The following is a 13,857-nucleotide window of genomic DNA, read 5'->3' as shown; positions in this document are numbered from 1 at the left end:
GTCAGGCATAGTGGCACACACCTGTAGTTCTAGCTACTCAGGAGGCTGAAGTGGGAGGATTGCTTGAGCCCAGGAGTACAAACAAAAACAAAAAAAAACTTTATTCTTCCAAGTTTATAAAGTGCAGCTTGCTTACTTGTTGACAAGCTGCTGAATATAGAATGAACAGTAATAGAGTCTACTGTGTTTTAAGTTCCAGCTACCATGAAAAACTATTAAGGAACTATAAATAGAAAAGAAAAAATGGACTCATAAAGACTTTATTCATTTCCTTCTAAAATACCCCCAGCTCTTATTAAGTGTCTCCATTAAGGCTTCCATACCCACTGACAATATTTCTCGATTCTCTGTAAATGACACTAAGAAAATTCTAGATGCTATATCTCTTCTACAGTAACTACATGGAATAGACAGCTTAAGTTAGGAAATTACATTGCCTTTTGAGCACACCAGCAATGCAACCTCTGTATGATTTGAGGAAACTAGTGTAGCACCTCCTCTTTTTGTACAACTTTAACATATGTTTCAGGTCTCATGTCAAATACTAGATACAATTTGACAATTTATTGATCACACTTTGTAACATCAGTAAAAGTCTAAATAAAATCAACCAGAAGATAATAGGCTGCACCAGTTGTTAATGAACAGATGTTTATTTGGAAAGATTGTTCCAAGATTCAGAGCCAGCTAACAATAACCCTAGGAACCCAATTTATTGTCGATGAGAGATTCTCACCTTATGCCTCATCAGCTAGAGGACCTAAAGTCTATAACGTCTCCTAAAGCTGGGAAAAGCCTGAGAGGCCCAGGTTGATATGCCTGTGTGTAAAAGGATGGAGAGAAGGAACCAAAGTAAAAAGGCAACAACAACTGCCTTGGCATATGAGTTCTTGATTTGGAAAAACCTGCACTGATGGTTCTTGTTCTCTGGTGTAATGCCTCCTATGCCTGCTCTCTTGGCTGTGTTGAAAAGCATACATACAGAGCTGTGCTCTTCATTTTCAAGATGATGTACTGATAAGGACCACAAGCCAGTGGCACTGGGAAAAAGGGATCCTAAGAGACTTTTTCTTATTAAACACACATTCGAAGTCAGTTATTTAAGATTTTGCTTTTTGGACTCTTGGTAAGCCCAATTCTTGTTCTAAAAAGAGCAGACTTTTTGTTTTGTTTTGTTTGAGATAGTGTCTCACTCTCTCTCCCATGCTGGAGTGCAGTGGCGCGATATGGCTCACTGCAGCCACAACCTCCCAGCCTTGGGTGATCCTCCCACCTCAGCCTCCTGAGTAAGTAGCTGAGACTACAGGCATGCACCACCATGCCTGGCTAAATTTTCGAATTTTTTTGTAGAGACGGAATTTTGCCATGTTGCCCAGGCTGGTCTCAAACTTCTGGGCTCAAATGATCTGGGTGCCTCAGCCTCCCTAAGTACTGGGATTTACAGGCATGAGCCACCACGCCTGACCTGTTTTTGTTTTTTTGTTGTTGTTGCCCAAACTAGAGTACAGTAGGCTCAATCACAGCTCACTGCAGCCTCAACCTCCCAGCTCAAGCAGTCCTTCCACCTCAGCCTCCCAAGTAGCTGGGATTGCAGGTGCATGCCACCACACCCAGCTAATTTTTTTTTTTTTTTTTTTTCTGTAGAGACGAGCCTCCCTGTGTTGCCCAAGCTGGTTTCCTGGGCTCAAATGATTCTCCCATCTCAGCCTCCCAAAGTGCTCAGATTAGAGGTGAGGCATGAGCCACCCCACCTAGCCTTTTTCTTCTTCTTTTTTTTTAAATACCTGCAAGCCACATTTATCTGCTATAGTGTTTACCAACCACGCTCTGAGGCCTGAGGCTGTGTTTCAGTGAATGAAATATTAAAAAGTACTTTGTTTACTTGCTGACACAGTACAGTATTTGTATCTATTAATAGCATATTGTTATTGTTGGTTTTTTTTTTTTTTTGGAAAAACACTTTATTGGAATAATATGCCTAAAATGCAGGGAACTTTTAAAAATAGAGAGTGAGGCCAGGCATGGTGGCTCACACCTGTAATCCCAGCACTTTGGGAGGCCGAGGCAGGCAGATCACCTGCAGTCAGGAGTTCAAGACCAGCCTGGCCAACATGGTGAAACCCGTCTCTACTGAAAATACAAAAACTAGCTGGGTATGGTGGTGCACACCTGTAATCTCAGCTACTCAGGAGGCTTAAGCAGGAGCATCACTTGAACGCTGGAGGCGGAGGTTGCAGTGAGCCAAGATCACACCACTGTACTCCAGCCTGGGTGACAGAGGAGACTCTGTCTCAAAAACAATAATAATAATAATAAAATAGAGGGTGAAAGACCAAACATCCTATAGAAAAATAAGCAAAAGATAAAAATTTATTCACAGAGAGATTTGTTCTTTAAAGATATATAAAAAGATATTCAGCTTCACTTAATAAGAGAAATCCAGATTAAAATTATACTGAAATATTTCTAACCCATCAGACTGGCAAAAATTCAAAAGCTGGACAGTGTACTATATTGGTGAAGTTGTGGGGAAACGGGCACTCTTACATTACTAGTAGAAATACAAAATCCTTAAACCTCTGTGAAGGAGAATCACTAATAAAACTATATATGCATATAGGTACTCATTAACCTAGCAGTTCTACTTCTAGAATTTATCCTGAAGATACACCCCTAACAACACAAAAATACATATGTAAAAGGTTATTCACTGTAGCATTGTTTATATTTTCAAAACATTGGAAACTATGTAGCTGTAAAAAAAGAATGAAGAAAATCTCTACCAATTGATGTAGAATGATTACCAGGAGATTTTGGTCTCTGACTACAGGAGGAGTCTCGCTCTGTTGCCCAGGCTGGAGTGCAGTGACGTGATCTCGGCTCACTGCAACCTCTGCCTCCTGGGTTCAAGCGATTCTTCTGCCTCAGCCTCCCACGTGGCTGGGATTACAGGCACCCGCCACCATGCCCGGCTAATTTTTGTATTTTTAGTAGAGACAGGATTTCACCATGTTGGCCAGGCAGGTCTCAAACTCCCAACCTCAGGTGATCCACCTGCCTCAGCCTCCCAAAGTGCTGGGATTACAGGCGTGAGCCACGGCACCCAGCCTCCAAGAGATACTTTTAAGTGGAAAAAAAGCAAAGTAAAAGAGAGCATATATACTGTATTACCTCCTTTTGTGTTAAAAAAGAAAAAAAAAGAAAGAAAAGAAAAAAAGGAAGAAAATGTACATACATCTGCTTACCTTTACTAAAAGAATACAGGAAGATAAACCAGAAAACAGTGTAAGTGGTTGCTTACAAGGGATGGGGAGGAGGATATGGTAAAGAGAGTGACTCTTCTTTGAGCATATCTTTTATAGAATTTTTACTTTTAGAAACATGTTAATGTTCTACATATTTTTTAAATATTAAATCAATAAGGATAGAATGTAAGAAATGGGACTAAAACTGAAAGCAAACTGAAAAACATGAACCCAACTTTTTCCAATCTTTTCTTAAGTAAAATGAGCTCCCCAAAGGGGGTAAAAAAGAGAACCAATCTAAGTTACATGCTGAACACAGTATTTGACTACACCAGAGAACAGAAAATTAACCCTAAACTCTTTTTAGTAGATTTGGATTTTTTTTCTTTTAAAGTTAGGGATGAAGTGACTTTGAAACTACTTTAGATGTATTACAAAAGTGAGTAAATAAATAAATTTGTTGATATTGTTGAGAGCTAGGTTCTCACTATAGAAGAAGGAACATACAAATAATGGGATGAGGAAAGGCAAGAAAGAACCCTGTGGAGATGGACTAGAATTGGAAGTACTGGTGTCAGCTCAATTTCTAAAATAGGTCTCTGTACACATGTATACGTATACAGTTATGGATGTAAGTGTGTGTGTGTGCATGACTATGTATACATGCATACTTCCTAGCTCTGTTCATTAACAGGGTCTAGAAGCAAAGAGCACACCTGCCACCCAGATCTTGGTCTCTAATACCATTCTATGCTAAAAAAAAACCAGTTATCCTCAGATAAATGGCTGACTCCAGGTCATAGTAGAGCCCAGAACATTATGCCAGAACATAAAGAAGAGATCAAAAATAATGTGATGGCATATCCAAGGACACAGGAGCCACCAGCCTGAACGGCTCCCACTGGCAAAAACTGTAATATTTTAAGGACCAAATTAATTAAGGGCTGCAAGGGATTATAAACCATTGATTTAAAAAGAATTGTGGGCCAAGCGTGGTGTCTCACACCTGTAATCCCAGCACTTTGGGAGGCTGAGGTGGGCGGATCACCTTAGGTCGGGAGTTTGAGACCAGCCTGTCCAACATGGTGAAACCCCATCTCTACTCAAAATACAAAAATTAGCCGGGCATGGTGGCTCATGTAGTCCCAGCTGCTACTTGGGAGACTGAGGCAGGAGAGTCACTTGAACCGGGGAGGTGGAGGTTGCAGTGAGCCAAGATTGTACCACTGCACTCCAGCCTCGGTGACAGAGCAAGACTGCACCACACAAATAAAATAAAAATAATTGTGCATTTTTATTGATAATAAATAGATTTTAAAATAATAAATGGGAGAAGAGATAAGCTCTTGTTTATGGTAGAATGGTGAGGGCTGACTGGTAAATGTGAAAATTATTTCACAGCTGGAGTTGGAAAATCATCACAGTATGAGTTGTTTCAGTTAAAAATTATGAGTGGATACTCAATCTGGGAGGGGGTTGGGACTTTTGATAAAGAACAGAATATTTATGTGATTTTTTTTTTTTTTTGAGGTGGAGTCTCTGTCACCTCGGCTGGAGTGCAGTGGCGCGATCTCGGCTCACTGCAACCTCTGCCTCCCGGATTCAAGCGATTCTCCTGCCTCAGTTTCCCAAGTACCTGGGACTACAGGCACCTGCCACCATGCCCGGCTAATTTTTGTATTTTTAGTAGAGACAGTGTTTCACCATATTGACCAGGCTGGTCTCGAACTCCTGACCTTGTGATCTGTCCCCCTCAGCCTCCCAAAGTGCTGGGATTACAGGCATGAGCCACCATGCCCAGCCTAATTTGATTTGAGGATTTGCTCAGTCTGTCTGTCTTCCTTCCTTCCTTCTTTCCTTCCTTCCTTCCTTCCTTCCTTCCTTCCTTCCTCTCTCTCTCTGGTCTCTTTCTTTCTTTTTTCTTTTTTTTTTGAGATGGAGTTTTACTGTTGTTGCCCAGGCTGGAGTGCAGTGACATAATCTTGGCTCACTGTGACCTCTGCCTCCTGAGTTCAAGCAATTCTGCCTCAGCCTCCCAAGTAGCTGGGATTACAGGCAAGTGCCATAACACCTGGCAAATTTTTGTATTTTTAGTAGAGACGAGGTTTCACCATGTTGGCCAGGCTGGTCTCAAACTCCTGACCTCATGATCTGCCTGCCTTGGCCTCCCAAAGTGTTGGGATCACACATGTGAGCCACCGTGCCTGGCCTATGTGATCTTAAATTGTCTATTCACAAGCTGCTTGTTAGATGCAAGGGAAAAAATAGGTACTATACAATGGAGAAGTAGGACAACACCTTGATCAGGTGATCAGAATTCCTATCACCAGTGCACAGCAGATGGACATGATGTGCCTCTAAATGTGACACTTTGAGAAGGATCCATCATAATGTGTGTAGTAGTCTGCCTGGGAATGCATAGTCTGAATTTAATCATGAGAAAATATTAGACAAATCCAAAATTAGAATCAGTCTAATTTTAGGAGGCCGAGGCGGGTGGATTGCTTGAGTCCAGGAGTTTGAGACCAGCCTGGGCAACATGACAAAACCCCACCTACTAAAAGTACAAAAAAATTAGCCAGGCGTTGTGGTGTGCACCTGTGGTCCCAGCTACCCGGGAGGCAGAGGTAGGAGAATCACCTGAGCCTAGGGAGTTGAGGCTGCAGTGAGCCAAAAAAAATTATGCCACTGCACTCCAGCCTGGGCAATCAGAGTAAGACCCTGTCTCAAATAAATAAACAAATTAATTAAAAATGAGGTAAGGGATGACTATATTCTTCAAAAATGTCCATATCTCAAAAGTCAAAATCTAAGGAAATGTTCCACATTTTTAAAAACTATAAAGATACCACAGTTAAATCCTGAACTAGATTCTGTTCCAGAGGAGAAAATTTCTATAAAGGACATTATTGGGTAATTGACTAAATTGAAATATGGACAGTAGATTATATAACAGTGTTACTGAAGTTGATGTTGATGTCCACACTGTAGCTATGTAAGAGAATATCCTTATTCTCAGAAAAGATACACTGAAGTTTTCAGAAGTAAAAAGACATGATAAATGTAACTTCCTCTCAAATAGTTCAGGGAAATAAAATTGTATGCAGAGAAAGAGTACATGCAAATGGTGCAAAATGTTAACAATATTGTGCACCTGGGTAAATGATATGCAGATGCTTTTTGTACTATTTTTATTCCTGCAACTTTTTTTCTGAATTTGGAATCCTTTTCAAATAAAATACATTTTAAGCAGGCTAATAATTAAAAGTCCAAACTAAAATTATATTGGGAAACATTATGCTAAGTGAAATAAGCTAGACACAAAAAGACAAATATTGTATGATCTCACTTACAGGAGGTACCTAGAATAGGCAAATTTATAGAGACAAAAAGTAGAGTAGCAGTTACCAGGGGCTGGAAGTAAAGAGGAGTGGGGAGTTATTGTTTAATGGGTACAGAGTTTCTTTTGGGGTGATGAATAAGTTCTAAAAATGCATAGAGGTAGTAGTTGCACATTGTGAATGTACTTAATGTCACTGAATTGTGCATTTAAAATTTGTTAAAATAGTAAATTTTATGTTATGTATATTTTTCAAAATAAAAAAGTATCTTGGGGATGTTTACTTCCATTATAAAAGGATTCCCTACAATTATTTAAATATAAGCTCCCTTTGTTTATTTAAACAATTTTATACAGCTTTCAAGATTCACATCAGCTACTTTTTGAAGATTCCACTTATAGCTGATTATGTAGTATCTGTATTTCATTTTAGTTGGTTTTTAAAAATAGATTATTTTTAAAATATTCTATTCACCTTGGGCAAAGGTCTTAGCTTTTTTCAGCATCCGGGTTCTCCACTTGTCAAAGCAAAAGACTCTTCAGAATACTTACTTCATTCATCATCTAGTTCTCTTAGAAAAAGGATGCTGGTGGTTTTGCTTCACAAAAATATTTCATAAACATAAGCTTTTTCTTTTTCTCACAATGATCATACCAGGCGGAATGAAGAAAACAGATGTTGCTTATAAGGCGTCTAATAGACATGTTTGCATTGTAAGCTGATCTGACTCTGAATTTGGCATCTGCTCCATTCACTGTGTGGACTGAGCATTTTTGCCTCACAGTTTGGCAGAAAAGTTAATATTGACTTTTGACTGTTACCTGAAAACTCAGTGATAAAATACTCTTACTAAACCTCTTGAGAGAGTGATTTTACAGTCTCAGCAAATGTCTTTAAAATACATCATTCTATTAACCATTTTAATTTTATTCTTTGGTTGGGAATACTTATTTGTTTCATCTAATACAGAGCATTCCCCAAATCTGACTGGGAAAAGTCTGTGTAGTCAGAATGGTAGAAGAAGGAGGACATAAATCACTTATAATGTTCTCTACAGGTCATTATACCACAGCTTCTCAATTAACCTTCATCCCCCTCAGGCTGCCCAGGGCCTCAGGGAAGGCCTAGAAGCCTAGCTGCAGCACAGTTTCTCGTTATTATCTGCTCTTCTGAGTATTTGAGTGTTACTGCAGCAGTTCAGGGTTCCCCTAGGGGGGAGGTAGCCCAGATTCTTCTGCTCTTGACCTGTCTTATTTGCAATTATCCTTTTTTTCTTTTTTCACAGTTTTATTGTGGCATAATAGATATACAATAAATTGTACAAATCTAAAGTGTACAATTGTATAACTTTGGACATATGTGTACACCCATGAAACCATCACTATGGACATATCCACTGCTCCCATGGCCTTTTCTAATCATGCCTTCCTGCTCCTTCTCATCCCCTTTTGGATTGTTTCCAGTTTGGGGCTATTACAAATAAAGCTGCTGTGAACATTCATTTACAAGTCTTTGTGTGGATATGTGCTTTCACCTACCTTGGGTAAATACCTAGAAATAGAATACGTCATATGATATGCGCATATTTAGCTTTTTAAGACTGACAGATGGTTTTGGAAAGTGGTCTTACCATTTTACATTCCCACAATTAGTGTATGAGAGTTCCGGTTGATCACACCCTTGCCAACACTTGTTATAGTCAGTCTTTTCAGTTTTAGCCATTCTGTGAGTGTGCAGTGGTATCTAATTGTGATTTTAATTTGCATTTCTTTAATGAATAATGACATTGAACATTTTTTCATTTGCTTATTTGGCATCTATCTTCTTTGCTAAAATGTTAAATACTTTTGCCTACTTTGTATTGAGTTGTTTCTTGTTATTGAGGTACCAAGTATTTAATTGTGACAAAGTTCAGATTATTTTTTCTTCTATAAAAGTTGTATTCTTAGCCAAGTGTGGTAGCTTACACATGTAATCCCAGTGCTTTGGGAGGCCAAGGTGGGCAGATTACTTGAGCCCAGAAGTTCAAGACCAGCCTGAGCATCTCTACAAAAAAATGCAAGAATTAGCCAGGCATGGTGGCACATGCCTGTAGTCCCAGCTACTAGGAAAGCTGAGGTGGGAGAAGAGCTTCAGCCCAGAAGGTCGAGGCTGCAGTGAGCCATGAGTGTGCCACTGCACTCCAGCCTGGGTGATAGTGAGACACTGTCTCAAAAATAAATAAATAAATTTTTAAAAAAGAAAAGTTTGTACTTTTTACATCTTACTAAGTGATCTTTAGCAAACCCAAGATCACTAAGATTTTCTCCTATGTTTTCTCCTCAAGAGTTTTAGGATTTTATTCCTTACATTTATGTCTGTGATTCATTTCAAGTGAATTTTTGTAGATAGTGTAAGGTAAAGGTTGACATGCTTTTTTTTCACACATGGTATCCATTGTTCTAATACAATTTGTGGAAGTGTCCTTTCTCGATGGGATTGTTTGGGCACCTGTGTCAAAAATCAGTTGGCTATACAGAAGTAGGTTTATTTCTGGACTCTGTTCAGTTCCATTGATCTATTTGTCTATATGCTAATACCATAGTGTCTTGGTTATTATCATTCTATAATAAATTTTGAAATCAGGTAGTGTAAATCCTCTGGCTTTGTTCTTCTTTTTCAAAGTTGAGTTTTTGCTAACCTAGGTCCTTTGAATTTCCATATAAATTTTAGAAGCAGCTTGTCAGTTTCTATAAGAAAAATCTGCTGGAATTTTTATTGGTATGCCAATGAATTAATAGAAAAATTCCTGCAGAACTGATAATATTGAATCTTCTGACCTTTGAACACTTTATGTCTCTCTATTTATTTGGGCTTCTTTTATATTTCTCAATTGTTTTGTCACTTTCAATGTGCAGGCCCTACACAACTTCTGTCAGATTTATTCTAAGGTACTTCAAATATTTGAAGTATATGAAGTACCTTAGAATAAATATGGATAAATATTCTTAATATTAACTTTTTAATCAATTTTTGTTTTTGAGACAGGGTCCTACTCTGTTGCCCAGGTTGGGGTGAAGTGATGTGATCATAGCTAACCACAGCCTCAACCTTCCAGGCTTAAGCAATCCTCACACCTCAGCCTCCTGAGTAGCTAGGTCTACAGGCATGCACCAACATGCATGGCTAATTTTTGTATTTTTTATAGAGACAGGATTTCACCATGTTGCCCATGCTGGTCTCAAACTCCTAAGCTCAAGCAGTTCACCCATCTTGGCCTCTCAAAGTGCTGGGATTATAGGCGTGACCCACAATGCCTGGCTTATTCTTAGTAACTTCTAATTGTTCATTGCTTGTATGTATAATTATATATACACATTACCAATATAGATAATTTATTTTTGTATTTTTAGTAGAGACGGTGTTTCACCATGTTGATTTTGAGACCCTATCAACACATGCTTCCCTGGCCGGGTGCGGTGGCTCACGCCTGTAATCCCAGCACTTTGGGAGGTCAAGGCAGGCGGATCACCTGAGGTCAGGAGTTTGAGACCAGCCTGGCCATCATGGTGAAACCCCATCTCTACTAAAAATACAAAAATTAGCTGGGCCTGATGGAAGGCACCTGTCCCAGCTACTTGGGAGCCTGAGGCAGAAGAATCGCTTGAACCTGGGAGGCAGAGATTGCAGTGGGCCGAGATCATGCCATTGCACTCCAGCTTGGGCAACAAGAGTGAAACTCCACCTCAAAAAAAAAAAAAAAAAAAAGAACAAATTGACTTGATGGCAAGTTGTTGTGTCTCAACTTGAGCTCTTTAGAATAAATTTTAGGGGAAGCTCATGATGTTTGGGAAAATATCTCCCAGCCGGGCACAGTAGCTCAACGCCTGTAATCCCAGGCCAAGGCGGGCAGATAACGAGGTCAGGAGTTTAAGACCAGCCTGGGCAGCATGGTGAAACCCCATCTCCACTAAAACTACAAGAATTAGCTGGGCATGGTGGTGCATGCCTGTAGTCCCAGCTACTCAGGAGGCTGAGGCAGGAGAATTGCTTGAACATGGGAGGCGGAGGTTGCAATGGCCAAGATGATGCCACTGTACTCCAGCCTGGGCGACAGAGCAAGACTCCATCTCAGGGGGAAAAAAAAAAAAAAAAAAAAAAAGACCTCCCTAACGGTAATGCTCAAGACTTTCTCTTACTGTCAAGGCTGAAGAATGAGACAGGTGCTTAGATCATATATTGGTCTGACCCAATATGACATTTCTGCTGCTGTTATACAATACTCATGTTTTTTTTTGCCTGTGTTCTAGGTTTTCTGTCTCAACTGGTCTCTGACAAGCCTCTGACTGAATGTATCCGTGCTGGCCACTATGCAGCAAGCATCATAATTAGACGGACTGGCTGCACCTTTCCTGAGAAACCAGACTTCCACTGATGGAAGAGCTGAAAATACAAGCCCAGGAGTGCAGACACTGCCCTGATTGCTTCCTGAGAATTCCCATATTAATAAGAAAATTATCTGCCATTTTTTCCTACTATAATAATGCTGAATCTTAATTTAGAGGGTACAAGGGTACGGTAATGCTTGTAGAATCTTTATTATCTCAACAATCTAAAAAATGATGTTTATTTCCATAGTTTGATAGTGCCACTTAAATGCCAATTAAACAAGAATATAACATTTCAATAGAAATTTTTATTTCATTTTCAATTACTTTGTAAATTCATGTGTATTTAGTACACTGATTTGTTTTTTTACATTTCTGCTTTGAATGCAGATGCAATTTAATATAATAGGTTTTTTAATGAATTAATCTTAACATAGTAATCTTTAGCTTTTTATACAAATATATTTAATTTAGGAGTATATGTGTGTCTATACACACACATACATAAAATATACCACATATATACCTGATAGTCAAATAAGGTACAGAAATTTTATCTTGTCAATTACGCCAAATAATGTCTTTAATGTGCACTCAAACATGTAATAAACTTTGGATAATTAAATAATGTGCCAAATTTAAGTTGCATCACAATATTCAAATCATAGTCTTATGGAACTCTGTAATTGGATACAAACAAAAACTTGTCATATAGGAATTTTTTTCTGTCTTTTTCCTGTGTACAGCAAACTGAGGAAGAAAGATCATTATTTAATACTGGGCCCTGAAATGATACCCAATTTGTTAATGGAATTATGAAGAACAGCAACATAATACACTGAAGAATAACTTAGTATCAGAGACCAATAAATCATTTTTTTAAGGATGACAAAATGGTATAATTGGACTTCTGGATTCAGACTTAGTTACCTTTGTATGACCTTAGGTAAATCTTCAAACCTCAGTTTCCTTTTTGTAAAATGGGATAATAACCCTTACATTAGAAGGTCATTGAGATGATTTGAGAGAGATTACCAAGTATAAGATATTTGTTATAATGCCTTGTAAATGCTTAATAAGTAGCTGCTATTATTATCATTATGATTATTTTCTTTTTGAAGAAAAAAAGATAATGTTTGTAAAACTGAATTCAAATCATAGGAAAGGATTTGGCTAGGCGCTGTGGCTCATGCTTGTAATCCCAACACTTTGGGAGGCCAAGATGGGAGGATCACTTGAGCCCAGGAGTTCAAGACCAGCCTGGGTAACAAAGTGAGGCCCCACCTCTACAAAAAAAATTTTAAATTATCCAGCCACAGGCTGGGCACGGTGGCTTACACCTGTAATTCCACCACTTTGGGATGAGGCAGGTATCACTAGAGGTCAAGAGTTCAAGACCAGCCTGGCCACCATGTTGGTGAAACTCCATCTCTATTAAAAATACAAAAATTAGCCAGGCATGGTGGTGGATGCCTATAATTCCAGCTACTTGGGAGGATGACACAGGAGAATTGCTTGAACCCAGGAGGCGGAGGTTGCAGTGAGCCACGATCACACCACTGCACTCCAGCATGGGCAACAGAGTGAGACTCCATCTCAAAAAAAAAAAATTTACCTGTGGTGGTTTGCACCTGTAGGCTCAGCTACTTGGGAGGCTGAGTTGGGAGGATCGCTTGAGCCCAGGAGTCTGAGGCTACAGTGAGCCATGATCACACCACTGTACTCCAGCCTGGGCAACAGAGCAAGACCTTGTCTCAAATAAATAAATATATAAAGTCAAAAACTTGTATGTTGAACTATAGAAAGTTGAGGACTATCTGTAGTGCAATTAATTTAAATATAAAGTAATTTGATATTTTACAGTGGTGCCAAAGTGATCCAATGGGGAAAGGAAAATCTTTTCAATAGATGATGCTATAAAAACTTGATATTCATGAGGAAAAAAGTGAATCTTTGACCCTGACCTCATACCATACAAAAAATTAGAGATAAAACATGGTCACAACATAACAGCTAAAACTATTAGACTTAAAGAAGAAAACAGGAGAATATTTTAACAAGTTGGGGTAAGCAAAAGTTCTTGGAAAGAACCATGAGAGCATGAGAGCACTAACCATATAACAAAAATATTGATAAATTAGATTTCAAAAAATTAGAACTTTATGATCATCAAAAGATACCATTAAGATACCCCATAGGCCAGGATACAATAATCACAACACATATATCTGAACTTATGTGCAGAATGTATCTTAATACTCTTACAACTCAAAAATACAGATACTTTACAAAAGAAGATATATGAATAACTAATAAGTACATGATAAAGTATTCAACATTGTTATCATGGGAGAAATGAGTTTTAAGACCTCATTGAGAATACTACTACACTAGAATGCCTAAAATTAAAATGACAACACCAAATGTTGGAGAGGACATGGAGCAACAGTGCCGATGGACTGAACAACCACTGAACATTGCTGATGTAAACTGAACAACCACTTTGGGAAAAGGCCCTTAAGTTTTTCATAAAAAAGTAAACATACACCTATTCTTTCATCCAGTTGTTTCACTTCTGGATATTTACCCAATGGAAGTGAAAGTATATTTCCACCAAAGGACTTGCAGCAGTTTTATTCGTCATTGCCAAAAACTGGAAGGGGATAGTTGTCCATCAACAGGAGAGCAGATAAACTAATATATTCATACAGTGGAATAATACTTAGCAAAAGAGGACCGAGTGTGACGGCCCATGCCTGTAATCCCAGCAATTTGGGAGGCCGATGTGGGAGGATCATTTGAGCCCAGGAGTTAAGACCAGCCTGGACAATATAGTGAGGACTCCATCTCTACAGAGAAAAAGCAAAATTAGCTGGGCATGGTGGTGCACACCTGTATTTGCTA

At 38.8% G+C, this 13,857-nt stretch overlaps 1 protein-coding gene across 11 annotated transcripts in view; it reads left to right on the top strand.

Annotated features, from left to right (window-relative positions):
• The window catches only part of ADK (adenosine kinase), a 564,491-nt gene extending 552,644 nt beyond the window's left edge, over nt 1–11,847 (top strand). For all 11 annotated transcript variants that reach the window (XM_024253829.3, XM_024253826.3, XM_054522434.2 and 8 more), the window contains one exon: nt 10,876–11,847. In XM_024253829.3, coding sequence (XP_024109597.1) covers nt 10,876–11,000 — 125 coding nt within the window. In that variant the 3' untranslated portion in view covers nt 11,001–11,847. The remainder of the gene's footprint in view (nt 1–10,875) is intronic.
• The last annotated feature ends 2,010 nt before the right edge of the window (nt 11,848–13,857 follow it).

Source organism: Pongo abelii, chromosome 8, assembly GCF_028885655.2.
Source record: "Pongo abelii isolate AG06213 chromosome 8, NHGRI_mPonAbe1-v2.0_pri, whole genome shotgun sequence".
Lineage (NCBI taxonomy): Eukaryota > Metazoa > Chordata > Mammalia > Primates > Hominidae > Pongo > Pongo abelii.
Note: the sequence above shows the minus strand (reverse complement) of the source record. Positions and strands in the feature narration are given on the sequence as shown.